The sequence below is a fragment of the Dermacentor andersoni genome, chromosome 8, assembly GCF_023375885.2.
Source record: "Dermacentor andersoni chromosome 8, qqDerAnde1_hic_scaffold, whole genome shotgun sequence".
In the NCBI taxonomy this organism is placed as follows: domain Eukaryota; kingdom Metazoa; phylum Arthropoda; class Arachnida; order Ixodida; family Ixodidae; genus Dermacentor; species Dermacentor andersoni.
The window spans coordinates 140,353,227-140,374,352 of record NC_092821.1 but is presented as its reverse complement, the minus strand read 5'-3'; the positions used below and the strand labels follow the sequence as shown (position 1 = coordinate 140,374,352).

At 46.5% G+C, this 21,126-nt stretch overlaps 2 protein-coding genes across 3 annotated transcripts in view; both read left to right on the top strand.

Moving 5' to 3' along the window:
- Positions 1 to 21,126, top strand: part of LOC126525823 (multiple inositol polyphosphate phosphatase 1-like) — a 47,709-nt gene that overhangs the window by 10,243 nt on the left and 16,340 nt on the right. The window contains exons 1-2 of one of the 2 annotated variants that reach the window (XM_050173779.3): positions 17,858 to 18,132; positions 20,923 to 21,124. In XM_050173779.3, the coding sequence (XP_050029736.2) occupies positions 17,995 to 18,132; positions 20,923 to 21,124 (340 nt within the window). In that variant the 5' untranslated portion in view covers positions 17,858 to 17,994. Of the gene's footprint in view, positions 1 to 17,857; positions 18,133 to 20,922; positions 21,125 to 21,126 lie in introns of those variants that run through there. The other variant, XM_050173781.3, reaches the window with a different exon arrangement.
- On the top strand, positions 896 to 2,464 carry LOC140219958 (alpha-(1,3)-fucosyltransferase C-like). Its single transcript, XM_072290131.1, has one exon. The coding sequence runs from the start codon at positions 1,358 to 1,360 to the stop codon at positions 2,462 to 2,464; it is 1,107 nt and encodes a 368-aa protein (XP_072146232.1). The 5' UTR covers positions 896 to 1,357.

Below are 21,126 nucleotides of genomic sequence, written 5' to 3'. Positions count from 1 at the left end.
TACTTCACGTGCTACTCTGAGACGGTGTCCATACCTTGGTGTATACACTTTCTAAGCGTACGTCAGTGTTCGACTTTGCGCAGCCGGACAAAGCGTCCGGCGGGGTGATGTTTTAAGTTTTAAGAAATGTTTTAAGTTTTACAGAATTTTTTTTTAAGCTCGCCTGTGGCAGATAGCATAATTCTTGTCCTTGAGCTGGATTATTCGACGAGGCGGACATTACTAGCACGAGAAATCGAAAAACATATTCTACTAATAACGAAAATGCACTAGTTAACTTCTTAATTACTTTCCGGCGCATATTGCAACTTCAGAATTTCAAAAAAAATATTTAGAAATCCCGTAAGCCCGAAAATACTAGCATTTCGAATATTGCATTCTCGAATCCAATGCACATCAAGTAAGAAGGACTGTTCGATTCGTGTTGGACTCGGAAGATTCGCTATTCGAGAGGAATATAGCAAGAGCTGTTCCACATTCGCGTTCGAAAGAAATGTTTCGCGCGCCAACTGTACGTCGAAATTTGGAAGCAGAAATCTCGCTTCAAAATCGCCGACGCGTGCGGAGTTCATTAGCGACGTGTTACGCGGGCGTCTCGCATCCGGCCCACATTCTGCGTCACGAAAGCGAGCTTCCGATCCAGGAGTATTTCCGGCTCGTATGCTCCGCTATCATATCTCGCCGCCGTTGCCAAGCGCAGTGCGTGGGTGTCGGTCGGCATATGTGTACCTGCTGCTATACTAAGCACTCCGCGGCGTGGCATTGCCAGAAGCGTTCTCCGCATCGTCCTGCAAGGATATGCGCAGCCTGAAGACGTATCTCTTCGTCAAACAGATATACATATAAGACTCCGTTGACGGAAACGGATCTGTGTCTATACGATGCCAAGATCTGTGATGTTTCGACGTGGGTTAACCTGAAGGACGGCCTGAAGTGATTCGTTTTGCAAGTCCTTTGGATCGAGTGCTTCTGTGACGAGTGGCATTACCGGGACCAAAGGATTACCGACAAAAAGAAAAAAAGTGAGTGCCGTGCTTTCAAACATGAAAGAGATGGTTATTTTCCGGTGAAAACGGTGAAATTTTCCGGTGGTTCTTATATTTAATGAATGCAACAATGCGTTGATACCTTCGTATAGCCTCGAAAGACTGTCAACGTCATCCGTGTCATCAGTGGATTTTGTTGTTGTGGTTGTTGACTGCGGAGTGTTGCTACCTAAACTGTAAAGTGGAGACCATCATTCACTAAGATGCGCCTAACGGCTGTTATGCGGTACCACAAGGTTCAACTGCAATTGCGCAGCCAGAAGACGTCATCAGAGTACCGCGACGTGCGATAAATTAAACAGCTAGATTAAATGCCTCGCCCCGTAATCATGGCACTAAAGAAGTTTGCCCTTCTGAAGGCCTGCTTGGTCACTCTCGCATTGTGCACCGTTTACGTCACTCATCGAGCGGTCACCCACAGACCTCTGGTAGTGCTTCTCTGGACCACGTGGTGCGGAAAGGAGGACTACCCTTACTTCAAGGAGGACGTCGTCGATCCGACGTGTCCGCACGCCTGCATCTTCACCCGCGAACGCGACTACCTCTACTCGTGCCACGCCTTGCTCTTTCACGGCAAGGACATTAGACTGGACGACATGCCTCCTCGACGATCCGCTGATCAGAGCTGGATCTTCTTCAGCCTCGAACCTCCAACCGCGACGCCCGTGCATGTGCTTCGAAAGCTGGACGGGCTCTTCAACGTCACCATGACGTACCGAGCCGACTCCGACGTGACGACGCGCTACGGATACACTTTCCGGGCCAGAACGAAGAGGAAGAAGCTCCGGCACGGCAAGCGGTCCTCCGGGGGCTCCAAGACGGGCCCCGAGCTTCCGAAGACCCAGGAGGGGCGGAAGGCCATAGCCGTCTGGATGGTCTCCCACTGCGACACCGACAGCAGGCGAGAGACGTACGTCGAGCGCCTCCGCGACGTCATAGGGGTGGACGTGTTCGGCAAGTGCGGCGACCTGGTGTGCCAGCCCAAGGCGTCGGACGCGTGCCTAAGGGAGGCGGCGCGCAACTACAGCTTCTACCTGTCGTTCGAGAACTCCATCTGCCGCGACTACGTCACGGAGAAGTTCTACCGGCCGCTGCTGTTCGACATCGTGCCGGTGGTGATGGGCGGGGCCAACTACTCGAGTCTGGCGCCGCCCGGCTCCTACGTCGACGCGCTCGAGTTCGAGTCCCCCGAGAGACTCGGCGAGTACCTGGCCCAGGTGGCCCGCAGGCCCGACTGGTACGACTCGTACTTCCTCTGGAAGGAACACTCGGAGCTCAAGTACGAAAACGCCGCCTGCAAGCTCTGCTCGAAGCTGCACGAGGACGTGGCCTCCGGCCGAAGGTTTACGTACCGTCGGTTCCTCGAGTGGTTCCTCGAAGACGCGCACTGCTCGAACTGGGAGCAGGTCCTCTCTTGACCCCACGTAACACGGCGTCGTTAATTATGGCCCGGCAGTGTGTACGGCCTGCGTTCCGACTGGAACGTCCACGTCCTCTCACGACGGTGGCCCAAGTGCCACGACTTAAGCTCCAGTTGAACGACGCTGTAGTGGCATGGTCGATCGTCTTTTGACGGTGGACCACGCAACCAAGCTAGGAGCTGAATTTTACGGCCGAAATGGAATAACGCATCCCGTTTAGGCAGTGAACCTTTACCCATCCAGTGTCGTATAATCCGTATACTATTCGGCCGTATGAACAGGACGCCGTGCCTCTCGTTCCGCGGTCAAGAAATAATATACTGTGCCAATTCGTGTCGCGTATAGCTTGAGTCTTACCCTCGTGTTCATACATGGGTCCTGATTGAAGGTGACGTTTGAAGTTGTCTAAATGACGTCTGGCGTAAGCGTGGCCGCGACGCGCGTTGTGATTTCTTCGGCGCACTCACGCCAGGCGTCCTTGAGGCCAAGTCAATCAGGTTAAGATACATTTCTGAGTACGGGGGTTAGTCGTGGAACTCGGGGAGCAGCCAAGAGAGCGTGTAACCGAATAACCTACCTCATACTTTTCGGTACGTATAGCCGCACCAGAACTATTTGTTCTTTGCTAAGCGCGCGTTGCACGTACACCTTAAGTGATACGACTAATAGGACCTGAACACGTGTTACGGATTGAGTGTTCTGACGGACCTTGTCTCCTTGGCAGGTATACGTATATATAGGTGGTACATACAGCTACCAATCGGGTGGTGCGGCCCGAATGGCATTGCTTATCTTCTTTCGACTGTCCCATTGACTTGTGCGCCCTTATGTCAAAAGAGCACTCGGAAGGTAACGAGAACGCTCGCCTGCGATGTGTGCGCGAAGCCGAGCACGAAGTCGAGCACGAAGCCGAGCCAATCGGTGTTGCTCCAATCGGAGCAAGTCTGATTGGAGGACAGGTCTCGACGAGTTGCTCTTTGAAGACAGCACGTGTTATTCGAACTTTGGCCGATCCCTCGCTCGACTGTCTGTGAAAGTGTATACCGCCGGTTTGATTAGAGATGTGAGACGCGCCGCGTACCACGTGATCCGCGAGTGAAGTATCCCGCTTCGCATACACAACATTGTGCTGATCGACTCCTCGAGAAATGGAGAATGAAGGGTTTATGTGGCGGATTACGCAAGTCCGTGAGGCCTACCTCGCGTCGAGGAAGGCATCTTATAATACAGGCCAAAGCGGAGTGCGTGAAAACGCCTGGCAGTCTTTAAAAGAATAATAAATGTGATCCCAAGCTCCCGAATCAATGCTTGCGTCTTCCATTGGCAGTGTAAAAGCTAGACAGTATAGAGTTGCGACGGTTTCGAACATACTAAGTAAAACTGCTTTCATTTTCACGCTCACGGTTTCGTGTAAGAACGACATAACTGAAATGTGGCATGATACTGGCAGCATGCACTCTACTGAACAACATTAAAGAGGTATAAAGACACATCAGCTTAAGATTATTAAAGTGTTCTTTCAAAACTCTATTTCCGTTCATCTTGAGGAGAAAAGTAGAATAAAAAGTGAAACAATAAAACCGCAGTTTTCTTCGTTCTTTTTTTCCAACTCCGCGCTGAAACCATATTGCCTGTAACTCTGTGCGACATCACTACCTTCAAAGTGTCCTCTCGTATATTTCAGACGCTTTTGCCGAAGAAAAAGTTCTCAGATTTCTCTGGGTTGAGTCTCTATGGTTTCTCTATAGAATGCAATGTTGTAGCCTTTCCTCGAAAGCAAATCCTTAATCAGGCTCAAACAGGCACCATTAAAATTCATGGCGGAATGGCGAACTATGGTACGGAAGTTTCAGGGCGCGCAAGGACTTTTCACGCAATAAGAGCGACCTTTCTGCCAGGGCGCAAGCGTTATTTACTAACACAACTCAGCTTAACACAGTCAAACCTCGTTATAACCAAACGAGATCACAACGATATAGTGTATATAACTAAGTAAGTGACATTCCCCTTATAATCACCGTATAAATTCACAGTGCATTACATCTGTAACAACGGATACAGCGAAGCAATGGATATAACGTAGTAATTCTGCCCCCCTCCCCCTTCAACTTCGTTACAACGAGGTTTTACTGCATTGCTCTTAGTGTCAATATAGCAATGGCGCAAGTATGACCTAACTGCCAGAAACGACAGTATCCTTACAGTACGTTTATTATTTATTCATTTCAATATAGTGCGGGCTACCTGGTTCTACAACAGGAGGGGCGTACTTCTAGTGCACGAGGTATACAGAAAACCCGCAGACTTATATAAACGCCCGTAACACGCTAGTGCAAAAAGCACAATTAAGTCGAGCTATTCGTACTAATGATAGTGAGTACAAATGTCATCGTCAACTATACGTGGCATCCAACTCAGCAGGCAAATCAATTAGTGGTGTTAACACCAACAAATGCGTTAGCATTACGTCGCACGTTTTTTGAGGTCCGAGATATATATATATATATAGTCATATCATGAGAAGCCAACAAACACTGACACCATGGACAATATAGGGGAACTTACTTGTGCTTAATAAGCGAAATAAAGAAAGGATAAATTAATGGAAATTAAAGTGGATGAAAAAACAGCTTGCCGCAGGTGGGAACCGAACCCACAACCTTCGCATTTCGCATGCGATACTCTACCAATTGATCTACCGCGGCGCCGTTTTCCCATCCACTTTCTTGGGTATTTATGTGTACTAGTAGAACCCTGGGAGTGTTAGCCAGCGCCACCACTCACAGACCTTGGCGGCGAACGTGGAACGTCCTTTTTGCCGCAGGCGTCACGAGAACGTGATCTTTTTGGGTGAAGGACCTTACTACGTGTGTTCGGTTGCCACCTGCGGCAAGTTGTTTTTTCATCCACTTTGATTTCCATTAATTTATCGTTTGTTATTTCATTTATTAAGCACAAGTAATTTCTCCTATGTTGTCCTTGGTGCCAGTGTTTGTTGGCTTTTCATGATATGACTAATAAAAATCGGGCCCCTCGATTAACCCCTTTTCTTCTCGTTTATATATATATATATATATATATATATATATATATATATATATATATCGCTTGACCGGCTTCGAACACTTCTCACACATACACTTTTTTTGCTGCTGTAACATTCCTAATGCGAACGCATTAAAAATATTGAGGCGCATAAGAACATACTCGGGCAAAGCTGGAAAGTGATACGCTTGCATGACAAATGTGACTGTGTTGAGTCAAATGTTCCTCTAACGCATCATCAAAATTGCTACCCTGAATGACGGAATCGGTAAGATATAGTTCTATTCATCAATGGTACGAAGAAATGTAAGCTGATCTTAAAACGCTTTATAGTATATAGTTTTTTTTTTTTTGCAAATACAAAGTGAAGGGTATGCTCAGATTCGTCCTCCTGCATCGCTCAGCCGAAGACGCCACGTTATACTTTTGCGACATCGGACGCTAAATTCTGAATATGCGCCGCACCGAAAAGCACGACAAACCTTTTTTTTTTTTTGTTTCGTCGCGACAAAAATACAAAACAATTAGGGATTTCGCACATGTGTGAACATTTCGTGTCAAACGTTTACGTACGGTGGGATATGGGAGGGGGGGGAGAAATACAGCTGAATACTATTTCCGCTACTTATTTTTCAGATTTCTATCGCTTGTACTTGTACGCTTGTGTTATATTTTCGCATGCGCGAAAATATAACACAGCTTCGTATCGTTTTACTGACTATACGTATGCGGTCACAAAAGTGCTACGAAATTTAACGCCTTCTCGGACGCCGCGGTCCGACAACTTTCGACGCCGACTGTACTTAAGCGCACGAATCACACTGTTCGTCGAAAGTAAATACTTGCACGTAGGTGCAATTCTTTTGTTACTGTTCGAGCACTAGTTCTCTGAACACAACATTATTATCATTAATGCAGGCCGCAAGTCTTAAGAAGACAAAGTGACCCAAAAAAAGTCGATGCGCAATTCTAGACCGAATGAACTGGCCTTATAAGGGAAGCGCATGCTTAAGTTCTACGTGCTAACGTCACCCGATGACCTTGCATGCAGTTTCTATCTTTCTTTTTTTCTTTTTTTAACTGAAAGCGGAACAAAACCCTTCCGAGAGTTTCAGCTGCCGTGTGGCCAGCTCATCGTGCTGTTCCGCTTGTGCGCGAAAAAAGGAAGGACGCGAGGGAAAGATGAATAATTCATACTGGCCTCTCCGGCGCATGCGCGGCGTTTTCTTTTTTTTTTGCCAGCCTTGAGAGGACTAATGACGCCGTGGTGCCGTAGCCCCGTAACAGCTGAAAGACAAGACGCATGCTTTCGGCGACCTTGCAGCCATAGGGGGTTGATGAGGGGAGGGTCGGGGGTAGGGGCATTGGCGGATGCGCGCGTGAGAGGGTGCGAGCTCTTCGGAGATCACGGATCGTCGCACCACGGGCGACATTTAGCAACCCGGGCCGTATGTTTCAGAGATGTAGGCGGCTTGCGCAAACAGCCGTTGACATATACTGTACGTTGCGTGGTGTGGTAGCGCGAAATCGTAACGAGGAACTTGTGTACAGTCTCGGTGACGCTGCTCCCAGATTTAGCCACGATGGAGACGACGCATATCTCTATAGTTGGAGTGTACGTGCCGCAACCGGGGAGTTGGTTGCACGGTCGTTAGAGAGAGTGAGGTAAGATTCGTGAGCTCATCTCTATGTATAGAATGCTCCCGGTGGTAAAAAAAATAAATAAAAAAGGAGGCAAACAGAAAGATCTACGGACGGACGGACGGACGGACGGACGGACAGACAGACAGACAGACAGACAGACAGACAGACAGACAGACAGACAGACAGACAGACAGACAGACAGACAGACAGAGACAGACAGAGACAGACAGACAGACAGACAGACAGACAGACAGACAGACAGAGACAGACAGACAGACAGACAGACAGACAGACAGACAGACAGAGACAGACAGACAGAGACAGACAGACAGACAGACAGACAGAGACAGACAGACAGACAATACAGACAGACAGAGACAGACAGACAGAGACAGACAGACAGAGACAGACAGAGACAGACAGACAGACAGAGACAGACAGAGACAGACAGACAGACAAGACAGACAGACAGACAGACAGACAGACAGACAGACAGACAGACAGACAGACAGACAGACAGACAGAGAAAGACAGACAGACATACAGAGAAAGACAGACAGACAGACAGACAGACAGACAGACAGACAGAAAAAGACAGACAGACAGACAGACAGACAGACAGAGAAAGACAGACAGACAGACAGAGAAAGACAGACAGACAGACAGACAGACAGACAGACAGACAGACAGACAGACAGAGACAGACAGACAGACAGAGACAGACAGACAGACAGACAGAGACAGACAGACAGAGACAGACAAGACAGACAGACAGAGACAGACAGACAGACAGACAGAGACAGACAGACAGAGACAGACAGAGACAGACAGACAGAGACAGACAAGACAGACAAGACAGACAGACAGACAGACAGACAAGACAGACAGACAGAGACAGACAGACAGACAGACACAGACAGACAGAGAAAGACAGACAGAGAAAGACAGACAGAGAAAGACAGACAGAGACAGACAGACAGACAGACAGACAGACAGACAGACAGAGAAAGACAGACAGAGACAGACAGACAGACAGACAGACAGACAGAGACAGACAGACAGACAGAGACAGACAGACAGAGACAGACAGAGACAGACAGACAGAGACAGACAGACAGAGACAGACAGACAGAGACAGACAGAGACAGACAGAGACAGACAGACAGAGACAGACAGACAGAGACAGACAGAGACAGACAGACAGACAGAGACAGACAGAGACAGACAGACAGACAGAGACAGACAGAGACAGACAGACAGAGACAGACAGACAGACACAGACACAGACAGACAGACAGACAGACAGACAGACAGACAGACAGACAGACAGACAGACAGACAGAGAAAGACAGACAGAGACAGAGCAAGGGAAAGCCATAGAGCAAGAAAATAAGCAGGAAAGAAGCGCAACGCGGTAGAATTGAAGTCAGAAGAGTCGATCCAACAAGTGGTCAAACGTCGCGGTAGGTTTTAGTGCATTCCTCCGCCGCGTTCAGCGCACGTTCTTCCGTAAAGACAACGAGTGCGACAACAACGTGGGACCGCGGCACTCCCACGTTGCGACGAAGGCGGTATAAATGTATACGTTGCAATAAACGACCGAAGTTGCACGAAGGGAAACGTGCACGGAGTGGTTGGCAAGGCACCCGAACAGGTGCTCGTCGATTAAAAGCTACCGGGACTGAAGCGCACGGGGCCGAATTCACCGAGCGCGGCGTCACATGTTTGGCCGTGGGAGAAAAAACAAGCGAAGAGGGATTGCTTCACGCAGAGTTATAACGGAAATGAAAGCAGTGAAACCCAGGAAAATAAACTTGTGTCGTATATACCACCTGTTTCCTCGTCTGCTTTGTTCTTAACATGCTTTAATGAAACACTCCTTGTCAGATGGCAATGTTCCGCCTTTCCAGCGTTGGGTTTCAATGAAAGCGCCGCAGAAACATGGCGCTAATTTATTCATAAAATACAGGTATACAAATACAAACTGAAATTCAGATTATCAGTTAATAGTCGAGATAAGTAAGAGACGTTTAGAGTATCGGCGGGGAAAAAAAATCATGGAAGAGATTGATAGAACCGGAGCGATTGCAAGTGTGGGTTACGGTACAATATAATGCGCCCCGGATAACGTCAGCCAGGCCGCTCAGCAAGAACAAATATTTAAAAAACTAGGTGCAAGATACGATTTGAAAGTCCATGGTGTTCGATCGACAGAGGTCTGAAGACCGGACACGGTGGTAGGTTTTATCACTGCATCTTGCACCATGTTTTTTTTTTTTTTAATCTTTTTTTTTTCGTTTTCATTTCATTTATTTTCTCTGAGGGCCGAGGCATTACAGAGAGGAGTGGATGGTATCAAATTATATATATATATATATATATATATATATATATATCACAGCAGGGTTACAAGTTGTTAACAAGGGCGTTTTTGAATTCGTTGGCATGGACGATTGAAACAACGGAGAAACAGCTTGGCTACCGTTAGCTGGGAAACATGGTGTCCCAGCTAACGGACAAGGGAGACAAGAGTGGTAACTGGTATAACAGAGGTTTTGTTAAGATCGATAAATGATAGCAAAAGGCTAGGCGGCGATAGATGTATAGCGTAGTAAAACTTGAATAAATGAAGGAGCTAGGCTAGGTGACCATTTGCCTCTGCCCCGTTTTAAAGATGATGGGATGATGATGGGATGCCGATAAACATGGTCATCAGATAGATTTCTATGCAGCGGCTTTATTTCCAGGTGCATTTCTGGAAGGGACAGAAGTTCACTGCATTAGAAATCGCCATGTCCATGGTGGCTAATTAACGATACGCACAAACTAACTTTCTTAAAATATTTTTTTCCCTTTGGGCAACATGTTTCAATTGTGGTATCGAAGCCTAGAGGTACAGCGAAGTCACCGTTGTTAGCACAAGTCGTAAGGCTATAGCGCCACTTTCTATATATCTGCAGTCCTAAAGTGTGCCATGAAATACACCGGCGTTCCAGCTAACAGTTTCCAAAAAGCACCCGTCCAACTATCTTCCCTAATTAATCAAAGAAGTTCAGGACGAGCTTAACTGGAAAGTCAACGTTCTTCTTTTAGTGGATTTTGAGGACGATTACCTCGAGAGCGGCGCTATAGTCTTAAGAATTTTACTAAAGAAACGTGACTACAAAATCAGTTACGATCGGCTTCAATTTCGCAATCGAAACATTTGTCCTAAAGGGAAGAACGAAAAATTATCAGGTGAAATTTTGTTAATTAGCCGCACGAACACCGCGACATCCCGTGTAGGCTATGTCCGTCTCTTCACTTAATCTGCCCGAAGAGACTGAATTGTGCAAGATGACCCATGTCAGGTTACCTTTTTCTACAAAAAAACAAACAAACAAACATCGTATATAAACCGTTTCATTACATTTTTGTCAGTCATAGATAAATTAACTGAAGGGGATAATTTGTCTCACGTCTAGACATAGGTAACTATATGGTCGTACGAACATCCTTGCACCTTTCGTTACCTGGCCCTGCCGCGCAACATCTGAAGATCCCCCTGAGCTTCCCCTAAACTGCTCCAGCACCTGCAGCAGACGTTCACCGCCTGTATATGCTTTCGCCCAGGGACCAGGAATGTACTCGAAACGGAATTCTAAGAGTTGTCAAGCTGTTGTCAAGCAATCATAGAGAGTTATAAGCGACGGCTAAACGAAAACAAGCTCGCTAAGCTCACGTGTTTCTACAAGACAACGGTATGCACACTTTTATCCTTAAGCACCCGTATTATGTGCAAGATCCACTGTTTTTGGTTTCTATAGTTCCAAGGTTCGGCGTACTTCTATCGGAATTCGTTTTCATCCGTAAATTCTGTTAGCTTTTTGTACTTTTTTTTTCGATGAGCTAGACGACCTTTCACCAGGGAAGGGGGGAAGGGGGGGGGAATGGGTTCGATGGATAATTATTTTGCTTGGAGCTCACCCGTTTGTTTACGGCGGACATTTGGTTCATCCAATTTTGACGCTGAAACGTGCTGTAAACACTGCAGTTGTTGCATCCAATTATATATCGCCGAATACCGGAGTATTCTAGAAGTATAGCGAGGGCACCACATACGGATGTGTGACTATGGGTATATATGCGCGAATTTACACACTGCACGCGATATCCGAGCACAAATTGAACGGGACGTTACTCGTAAGATTACGCGCGGGTACAGGCCTACAATTAGTAGTGCAGAAATAGACCCGCGTTGTATATACCGTCAGTGAAATGGCTCAGCTTCATCCGCCAACAACGGCTGAGGCGCACAGCCAAGACTGCAACGTCCCTGACCAAAGATCGACGAGGGTGGTCATATGGGCTTGTTGGTCGGTCATCAGTGAAAGGTACAAACGAAGACGAAGACAAGCGAAAGAAGACGAGTGAAAGAACAAACGAAGACGAAGACAAGCGCTAACTTCGCTTGTCTTCGTCTTCGGTTCTTGTGTCTTTGTTTTGTTGCGCTATACAGATACCTTTCAACCTGCGCTAACTCCGCTTGTCTTCGTCTTCGCTTCTTGTGTCTTTGTTTTGTTGCGCTGTGCACCTTTCAACCTGACCAGAGCTCCCTCGCTACCTCTCTACGCACCTTCCTCCCCCCCCCCCACCCACCCACCCTCCTTCTCCGCTTCGCGTTATAGAGGCAGGTGAAACGACAGTAAATAAGAAAGAAAAATAAAGTGTTGGTTGCTTGGGTGGCAGGCTGACGCTTGACCTCACCCGGCTCCTCGCATCGAAGAGGTCGCACATTTGACCGAAGGGATAAATTGTCATCCGCCTGACTGAAACATAAAGCTGCAAGATAAACCCGTACGTGTTTATCAGAAATAAATTTGTCTTTCATATAATTGCGGCACGAAACTACAAAGGAAATCCCTACAAAAGAAACCCACACGCGTATGTTTTTTTTTAACATTTCTTTTTATTCGAAGTCCCTTACAGGCTTCTATCTGAGGCTCTGGGTAAATGGGGCTGGTAAAACAAAATGAGAACGCAAAACAAAACAAAACCTACTTAGCACAAACTGCAGATATAAATAAAGATAACGACAAAATTATAGGCATAAACAGATATACATTCGAGGAGAAAACGCTGTACAATATACAAGCGCTATCTGAAGATGGAAGTTTTTTTTTTTTTTTCAAAAGAAATCGTAAGTGGGGAACTATAGTAATATGGAACCAGACACAGAACACTTATGTATGAGAAATCAGTGTGTGTATGTGGGGGGGGGGGGTTCGTTGTAGCTTCCTGCTACAGCCGGATGGATGAAAATTTCTCTCGTTTATCAACTTTCCCCCGTTTTTCGCGCTTGCACAGAACTGATTTGCCACATTCGGTGTCCCTACGCGTCGGGTTGCCGATTAAATCACCCTCGTCTTGCGAAACGCTGGCCTCCTGCTCAGCGCATATACGTTAGGGGTGACCGGCGCAGAAAGGCATTGGTCCCGGGTTCGATCCCCCCGGTCCAGGACGAATTTTCCTTTTGAACGTCGAAGTTTTCTGTCTGAGAAAAACGTGCGGATTGCCTTCGCCACTTAATTCCTACTGCAGTGCATGGATGACATTTTTGCTTTCCTTTTCCTGAACTTTCCTCCACCTAGCGGGCTTCTTCAGAACTAATCTGGTAGGCTCGCGGCTGCGCCTAGATCGCCATATTAGCTCATATCTGGTAAATTTGATTTCACTGGCTCGATCTTTTCATTTAGAACTTAATTAAAAAGAAAGAAATTAGTAAAGAAAGAAAGTAAAGAAAAGAAGAAATGAAAACGAAAAGCAAGTCGGCGTACTTTTCTTCTTTTTTTCTGTTTAAACCGGGAGAACTAAACCCTGCTGTTCGAATTTCCAAAAAGAAATCGGTGTAAACGTCATTTTTTTCTTCTTCATTATACACCGCAGATAAAGAGATAATGTTTAACTTAACGAGGGTGGCAGAGTTGAAATGCTGCTGTAATTGTGTAGCGATGTTGTGTCTCACAAGTTCGCAAACACACAATACAGTATTTTTTTCTTTTTTCAGATGTTTCAAAGCTGAAAAAGATGGTACGCGGTGACCTTCGAAGCACTATTTTTTTACACTGACGTACCCTAACGTTAACTCTTTTAGAGTAATCAGAACAAAAAAAGAAAGAAGCTATCATAATATAAATACTCTGGATCTCGTTGCTTTCAATATTCGCCTGTATCTTTCTATAACAAAAGCAATATCAAAACAAAACAAATGACCATTTATTGCTTTTTGTCCGCACTGCTGTACATAACTTATATGTTCGTTCAAACCTGCCGCTTAGCTTAGCGTCGGCTGTGACGATGCGCTGCTGAGCTCGAGGTCGTGGGTTCGATCCGGGCCGCGGCGGCCAAATTTCGACGGGAGCGAAACACACACACAAACACACAAAAAATGTTCATGTCCTAATATTTGGGTGCAGGTAAAAAAAAGAAAACCCAGGTGGTCAAAATTCACTTAATTTATCAAAATTCTTAATAATATTTTCATTACACTCCTAAATTATAGCCCCACGCTCTTCTATTCACTTTTATAGCCCCACTTCTATACACTTCTTACATTACACTTACATTACACTATACACTTCTATACATTACACTTCTATAGCCCCACGCTCCACTATTCAAATTTAGTTCCGCTTTACTTCCAAGCATACGAAAAACCGCCTGCATCTTGGCCAATCCCCCATGGTGGGTATGCGCCACTGTTTTAGGATACCATGTTATGTTCACCCACTCCTCTCTGTAATGCCTTCGGGCCTTGAAAGTATCTCGAATAAATAAATAAATAAATAAATAAATAAATAAATAAATAAGACAAGTCAGCAGTCCTCCACTATAGGGCGTGTCTCATAAATCGAATCGTGATTATATGGCACGTAAAACCCCCAGAATATATATAAGCTATTTATTCGTTCATTTCACAAGCGCAATAAGTATAGAGATAGATGTATATAGCGGCCGGCAATGGAAAGAACAAACAGACAGAGCAGGAAAGAAAAACTAAAGAAAAAAGAAGACACAATGGCGTGCAGTATATCCCCCCCCCCCAGAGCGGATATGTGTCACCCAACACACACTAGGACAACAGCAGCAATACATCGTCGCTTGGTGTTCTCAGCCACGGCCTGTAAAAGCAAAAAACACATGTAGCGCAACGTTTAAATCACGAGGCCAAAAAAAAAATATATATATATATCAACGCTCCTGTGTGTACGAGATATAAGACCTGAATCCCCTGAATAACAGCTGCGAGCATTTCTGAAGAAAATGCAAAAAACAAAAATCTCATTTACTGCTCATTCCAGAGACACTTCCTAAACCAGTCAATTACAATAATTAATTAGGACACCGAGCCGAATACATGTTCCCCTATTTTCTTCATTTTTTTCTGCTAAATTTTTTTTTAAATTCATTTTCTCCAAACCGCCCAATTCGTGGCCGATCCCCCACGGTACACTGTACCATGCACGGTGGGCATGTGCCATTTGTACAAAGGACCATCACCATCATCGTCGTCATCGGTAGACAGCACTTGTCGCCGGTATCCTAAAGTACGAATTCTCGAGTCCATACATCTCGCTTTGTACTCGCTCGCTCGGGGGGCTCGGCCATGATCATCTACACGGATCATCGCCTCAGAAACCCCAACAAAATCGCAGCTCTCTTCTACCGAGTCAAGTACACACTCCGCAAAGAAGTTGACGGCGTAAGTACTCGATAATCCATCGCAGTTATACCGTTTGCAATAGCCCGCATGTCATTTCGTAACATCCCTCTCTCCCTGCTCGCCTCGCGAAACGGGCAGAATTCGATGCTGTCTTTTTTTTTTTGCGCGCTAGCCCCCCACGAAAGGCCAATTAAACCTTGCGCAATTCGGGCCCCGACGGAGTGACGACACAGTGAAAGCGTCAGAGCGAAGCGAAAACATCTGCGGAAATGGTTTTCGGTGTACTTCGTCAGGCCATGGTCTTTTGTTTCTACGGTTGAAAAAAAAAAAAAAAGACAATGTCCAGGAAGTGCCGAATGGGTCCCCAACTGTGCATTCTGCTCGACGCTAATTTCGGAAGCGAAATTAACGAAACCCTTTCTGGCATTAAAATCTGCGGAGTACAACCAACCTCTCCATATAGAGGTTGCTTGTACTCCACAGATTTTGTAATCCATGATTTTGTATTCTGATTTTCGTAATCTATATGAAAGTTACACACACACACACACACACACACACACACACACACACACACACACACACACACACACACACACACACACACACACACACACACACACACACACATATTTGCCACTGTATTCATGTATGCTTTCTGTACTCCTTGCGCAGTGCCTTCATGACTACTCTGTGACCACTAAATCAAATGCATTTGCGTAATCTATGAGAGCCACACACACACACACACACACACACACACACAGTGTGTGTGCGTGTGTGTGTGTGTGTGTGTGTGTGTGGCTCTCATAGATTACGCAAATGCATTTGATTTAGTGGTCACAGAGTAGTCATGAAGGCACTGCGCAAGGAGTACAGAAAGCATACATGAATACAGTGGCAAATATCTATATATACTCCGGAGCCAGCTTAATTCGAGCATAAGAACAGCGGAAAAAATACCGATCAAGAAAAATAGTCCGCCAACGCTATTCACTGCGTGCGTAGAAGAAGCATTCGAGCTATTAAAAGACTGGGAAGGATTAGGAGTGAGGATCAACGGCGAATATTTCAGCATTCTACGGTTTGCAGATGACGTTGTTCTGTTCAGCAATGCTGGGGTAAAATTACAATGGATGACTGAGGACGTCAGCCGAGAAAGTGTAAGATATAGGGTTGAAGATGAATATGCAGAAGTCAAAAGTATAATACAGCATGGCAAGAGGACAAGGATTCATGATTGGCAGCCAGCCTCTAAAACCTCTGTGAGAGTACGCTTATCTAGGTCATGTTATACTCGCAGGGGACCCTGATCATGAGATGGGAACTTAAAGAAGAATAAAAAGGGGGGTTGGTGCGCATACGACAAGCATTACCAAATCGGTAATGCATTACCGGAGTTACCGGCCCAGCTTACCACTATCCTTGAAAAGTGCACACTTTTGCATTCTACCGGTGCTAGCAAGCAAGGCGGAAACTTGACGGTTAACAAAGCTGAGCGATGTAACGAAAAGCGTTAGAAACACAGCGGTGTGAATTCGTTCATCGACACCGCTGGATTGTAGAATCGATATTACAGAATCGGCTACCCAGGCAGTATGGATCCACATCGCGGGGGTAGGCGGTATTCTAATTGTCAATAAAGGGGTGGGGGGGGGGTAATGCAGCTGCAGCAGGCCATGTAATGCGTGGGGCAGTTAAGCGAATAGGTGCCAAAGAGCGCAGTCGATCGGGCTGCACAAAATTATAGGTGGTGTGACGAAGTTGAGAAATTTGTAAGCATAACTTGGAATCAGCTAGCGCAAGATAGGGGCAACATATTGGAAGCCACTGGAAAATGCCTTCGTCCTGCAATGGCATATAGTCATAACTTGCAGTGGACACAAGAATAGGCCGCTGCTGCTGCTGATGATGACCCTTACAATGCCTGAGGTGTTCCAGTCGCCAGGAAATGCGTGGGAGCCAGGACCTCCCAGTGTTCCTTTTCGGTGGGGCCACGTTCCCAGACAATTGTCGCGCCGGCGTGCACTAAAACCCCTTAAACTTCGTAAAGTAGCGACACGCTCCTCCTCCGCCTTTACTCCTTGTCGTTTCTCCTCTCTTTCACGCTTCCTCCTCAACAGTGGCACCGCCTACAATGCTCGAGCGTCGCAACGGCGCCAACATGCACTCCTTGCCACTCCGCTTCTCGAGCAAAAATGGCGCTGCTGCACGGCGCGAGGGCCATGTGATGCTATTAGACCAATAGCGACGCGGCGTCGGCCTCGGCCAGAGCGCGCGAGGAGGACGCGGCATTCTTCAAAGCGTGGCACTACTTTATGAAGGAACTTTAGCGTGCACAACTATTCCTGTGCGCAGTCGCCGCTCCACATTTTCCCCAGTTTTCCCCACAGACAATTTAACTCAAACTGCGGCGAAATAAAGTTGACTTGACCTTAACCATATCGCATAAACTGTGACCAACCGCTTGAAAAATTGCGTTCCCCAAGTGACCTGTTCCCTTGAACCATAATAAGCCTGAGCAGAAAAAGAGTACGTGCCACCTGGCCCGCTCTGGCGTCGCTATCCTGTCGGCTCCGACGCCTCGCCAACAACGGAAGCTGCACAGTTGTAAACCTGTGTACATTTTCCGTTTTGGCTGCTGCAGTGCATGTTATTTTTTTCTGATGTTTTACAACAAAAGCTTTATACGGAGGGTTCCTATCAAGGGGAAGCGTAGCTACCCGGCACTACTGGCACGCAGCTTTAGCGGCCGCAGACCAATAAACAATGACACGTTCTTTTTGTTTACTGTATTACTGACAGGTTGGCTTATTGTAAAATATCGGTTTAGAGTTCATACTGAAGTTCATCTTCATGGCTGGGCGTAAGAGCGTGCCCATATGGCACGTACAGTGAAAATCGCCTCCCGTCTGAAGCAGCCGAAATGCTGGCTAGGCCCGCTGGCATGAGCTGGTGGCTACGCGGAGGCTTGCCTAGCCAAGGCAAGACCGGCCAAAGCTGTCAAAATTTGCACGGGTGGCCGCGCGCATGGCGGCCGCTCGCGCGGCCAGTGTACCTTTCGCTTGCTTCTGCGGTCGCCGTCCCCCTCCTGTTATACGTCGACAGGCCGCAATCAGTGGTCGGAAGTGTTCATATGAAGTCGCTGGAAGGCAAGAGCAGTAGCGTGAGAAACGCCGCCAGTACCGATGGCCTGCGAAGTGCCGGAGGACCGCAGGTCGGAGCAGACGGCCGTGGCGCTCACGACTCCGATTGGGCACACGCTGTATCGCCGGTCAGTGTAGCTCTCACGTTTGTTTAATTCCCCCCTCCTCCCCATAGTGCGTTTACCTGACTGTCTTCTGCCGAGGCAGAGAGCTGACAAGTGCTAGCACCGTTGCGCGACGTCCTTAAGCGGGTACAATGCTTCGGGTGGTCCCCCGTCTGATCGTAAAGTTGTGAATGTGTGATAGTATATCGCTGCTTTCGGACGTGCGTCGTGCGTAAATAACCGGCTTTACCTGTCTGATTAACTGATCTTGGCGCGCCAAGCTATTTGCGTGAAGGTGTTCCTGTTCCGATCATCGTTCAATATCCCGATTGCTAATTCCCGTTTCTAAAGCTAGGAGTCTCAGAGGATCAAAAGAAAGGGTTCTTCGTCGCCCGTCTGTATTCGCCCTCCCGCGCGACGCCAACTGAATGAGTAGCACAACCGCGGATTAGTAGCACACAGCGGGCAACCCCTCCTACCTTCTCTGGAACGCATATATGTATAGCCGGCTCTTGTTACTGATTGGCTGACAGGTGCCGCAGCATGCGCACTGCACTGCACAGAATTGGTGATACGGAGACTAGGCTGTGCACTGAATGTACGCCAGCGCGAAACAGAAAGGGACAAGGCAAACACGTGTCGTATTTCCAAACGAGGCTCTGATGCACGTGAGAGCACAATTTATGGAGAGATGTGGTTAAAAAGCACGAAAAAGAGATTATCTTACACCTAAATTTCACTTAGAATCAAAAGCCAAAACCCGATAAACAGAGCAATCAATCGGGTAACACAACATTGCCACATGACATACGTACAAATGAACAAGTCTACCAGTTAAGTTTTACAAACCAAAAGAAAACGGCAAATGCTGAGCCTCATGCTAGCAAGATAGAAAAGTTTCTTCTCATACAAAAGTGATGAAGGCACACTAACGCAGCCATTGTGTAAACCGGTCATCTCTGCTGTTTGCATGATCTCGTGATTTGTTTGATTGCAGCTCCTGCTGAGTTATGTAGACTTTGTTTCTCCCTGACAGCATTTAATAGGCAGTGCAAACTTGACTTTCTTTAGGTATCTGCGAATGTATGCTGTCATTCTTTGATATCGTCGAGCCCATTTATAAAGATCCCGTTTAGAGTGAACTTTTGGCTACCACAAACAGTTTCCTAGCCCCCAAAGAGTTTTGCAAGAAGTCTATGAGAAAGCCATCCACTTATAACTACCCACTAGCCTGCTCATTTTGGTTATGATGAACAGAATAAACTGAAGTAGCAGTGTCTCAATGGACCAGGGAAGTGGAAAAGGCTGCACAGTGTTGCACAGTCAATGACTGCTGTAATATGTGTACTCACTGCAGTGGCCCCGTGGCTATGGCATTACGATGCTGAGGTCAAGGTTGAGAGTTCAATTCCAGACGCAGCGGCCGCATTTTGATGGGGGCGGAATGTAAGCATGCTCGTGTATCTTGCATTCGGTGCGCGTTAAAAGAACTCCAGATGGTCAAAATTTATCCGGAGCCCACCACTACATAATCAGATAGTGGTTTCAGCATGTAAAAGCCCAGAATTTACTTTATGATTTTTTTTAAATACACATCACCTTTTTTTATGGTTTCATTGCTCTCGGACTGTAGATTCTCCTGAACAGCTGGAGCAGCATTCTTTTTTCTGTGGTTTTTTTTTTACTCAGTTTTATCAACAGTTACTGTAATCAGTGCAGCGCTTCCATCCCTGTTTTCGCTTGGTGTGTTGCGATGTCGGAAGGAAAGAACCAAAATGCAGTTGATACTGGAACTGAACATCCCATTCTTCAACAGCTCGCCAATGGTGCTAATAGTAGTGATCTGTGCTAGAAATAGATTGTAGAAGTGCACAATCTAGACAAGTCGGCGAACCTTACAGTAACGGTTGTGACAATCTCACTTCTAAATGCCAGAAGTCATCAAGGAAGCAAGTCAAGGTTGCAAAAAAAAAAAACTGCCTGCTATGAGGATGTCTACGAAAACAAACTGCGAGATCTTGGCTCAGCCTTGTGACAACAGATGCCTGTGCAGGCCGTGCGGACTGCAGGCAAACATGGGACGAATATGTTGCAGCTTATGATGGCATAGACATCACAGAGAGCACCTCTGATGAAGGAATTGTTGCAAAAGTGCAACATCTTTTATAAATGGAGGCCTTCAGTGGCAAGGACGACCAAGAAAATATCGTCCGACCATTCCCCCCAGTGGTTATGGATTTCATATACGACCACGTCAGCAGCTTGGCTAACTTTGAGAGCCTGATTGTCTGATTTGCACAACTTAAACTTGCTTAACTCATCAATTCCTGACGGTGAGCACAGCACACATCATCTTTGGTAATAAAGCATCTCTTCCGCCTTATTCAGTTCCTTATCAGTAGTTTTGGGGGAAAGTTCAATTATAACCAACTTCTGATATAATGCACACATCATGTTCTACGAAGATGTTCACTGTATCTTGATTCGACTGTAATGTCAATGCCTTTAATAATATCAGTGCTTTGCGGCAGGGCAGAGGTGGTCGCATAAAGCAAATGCGAGTTAAAGCACATTATCTGCTAAACTGTTTTATTCACTTCGACAATGTCTTCCCCACCGCAAGGCACTAACGCACTGATATTATTAAAATAATTGGGCTTCTGCACATGGAATGAGTTAGTTATGGCAATGTTAGATAGCTCAAGCTTTGTTACAGTCACAGCACTAAGTCTGGTTAAGCCGACACTTGATTAAACATGCAACCATAACCAAATTCTTTTGACTACTGGCCATATTCAACTTCTTTTCTTTCAGCTCGTGGCAGTTATAGTGCTCATCGCTGTTATCCTGTACCTGCTGCTGCACCGAGACGAGTCTGTCTGCTACCCTGACACTCGTGGGGACACGTGTTACCATGGAAACCAGGGTGCCTACCGCCTCTATGGCACCAAGACCGACTACCGGGTCCTGGTCAAGATGTACGAGCTGGACAAACAGGGCGAATACATCTTGCCGGGT

Excerpts from the sequence above, each read along its gene's own strand:
- LOC140219958 (XM_072290131.1), top strand. The coding sequence starts at position 1,358 with ATGCCTCGCCCCGTAATCATGGCACTAAAGAAGTTTGCCCTTCTGAAG.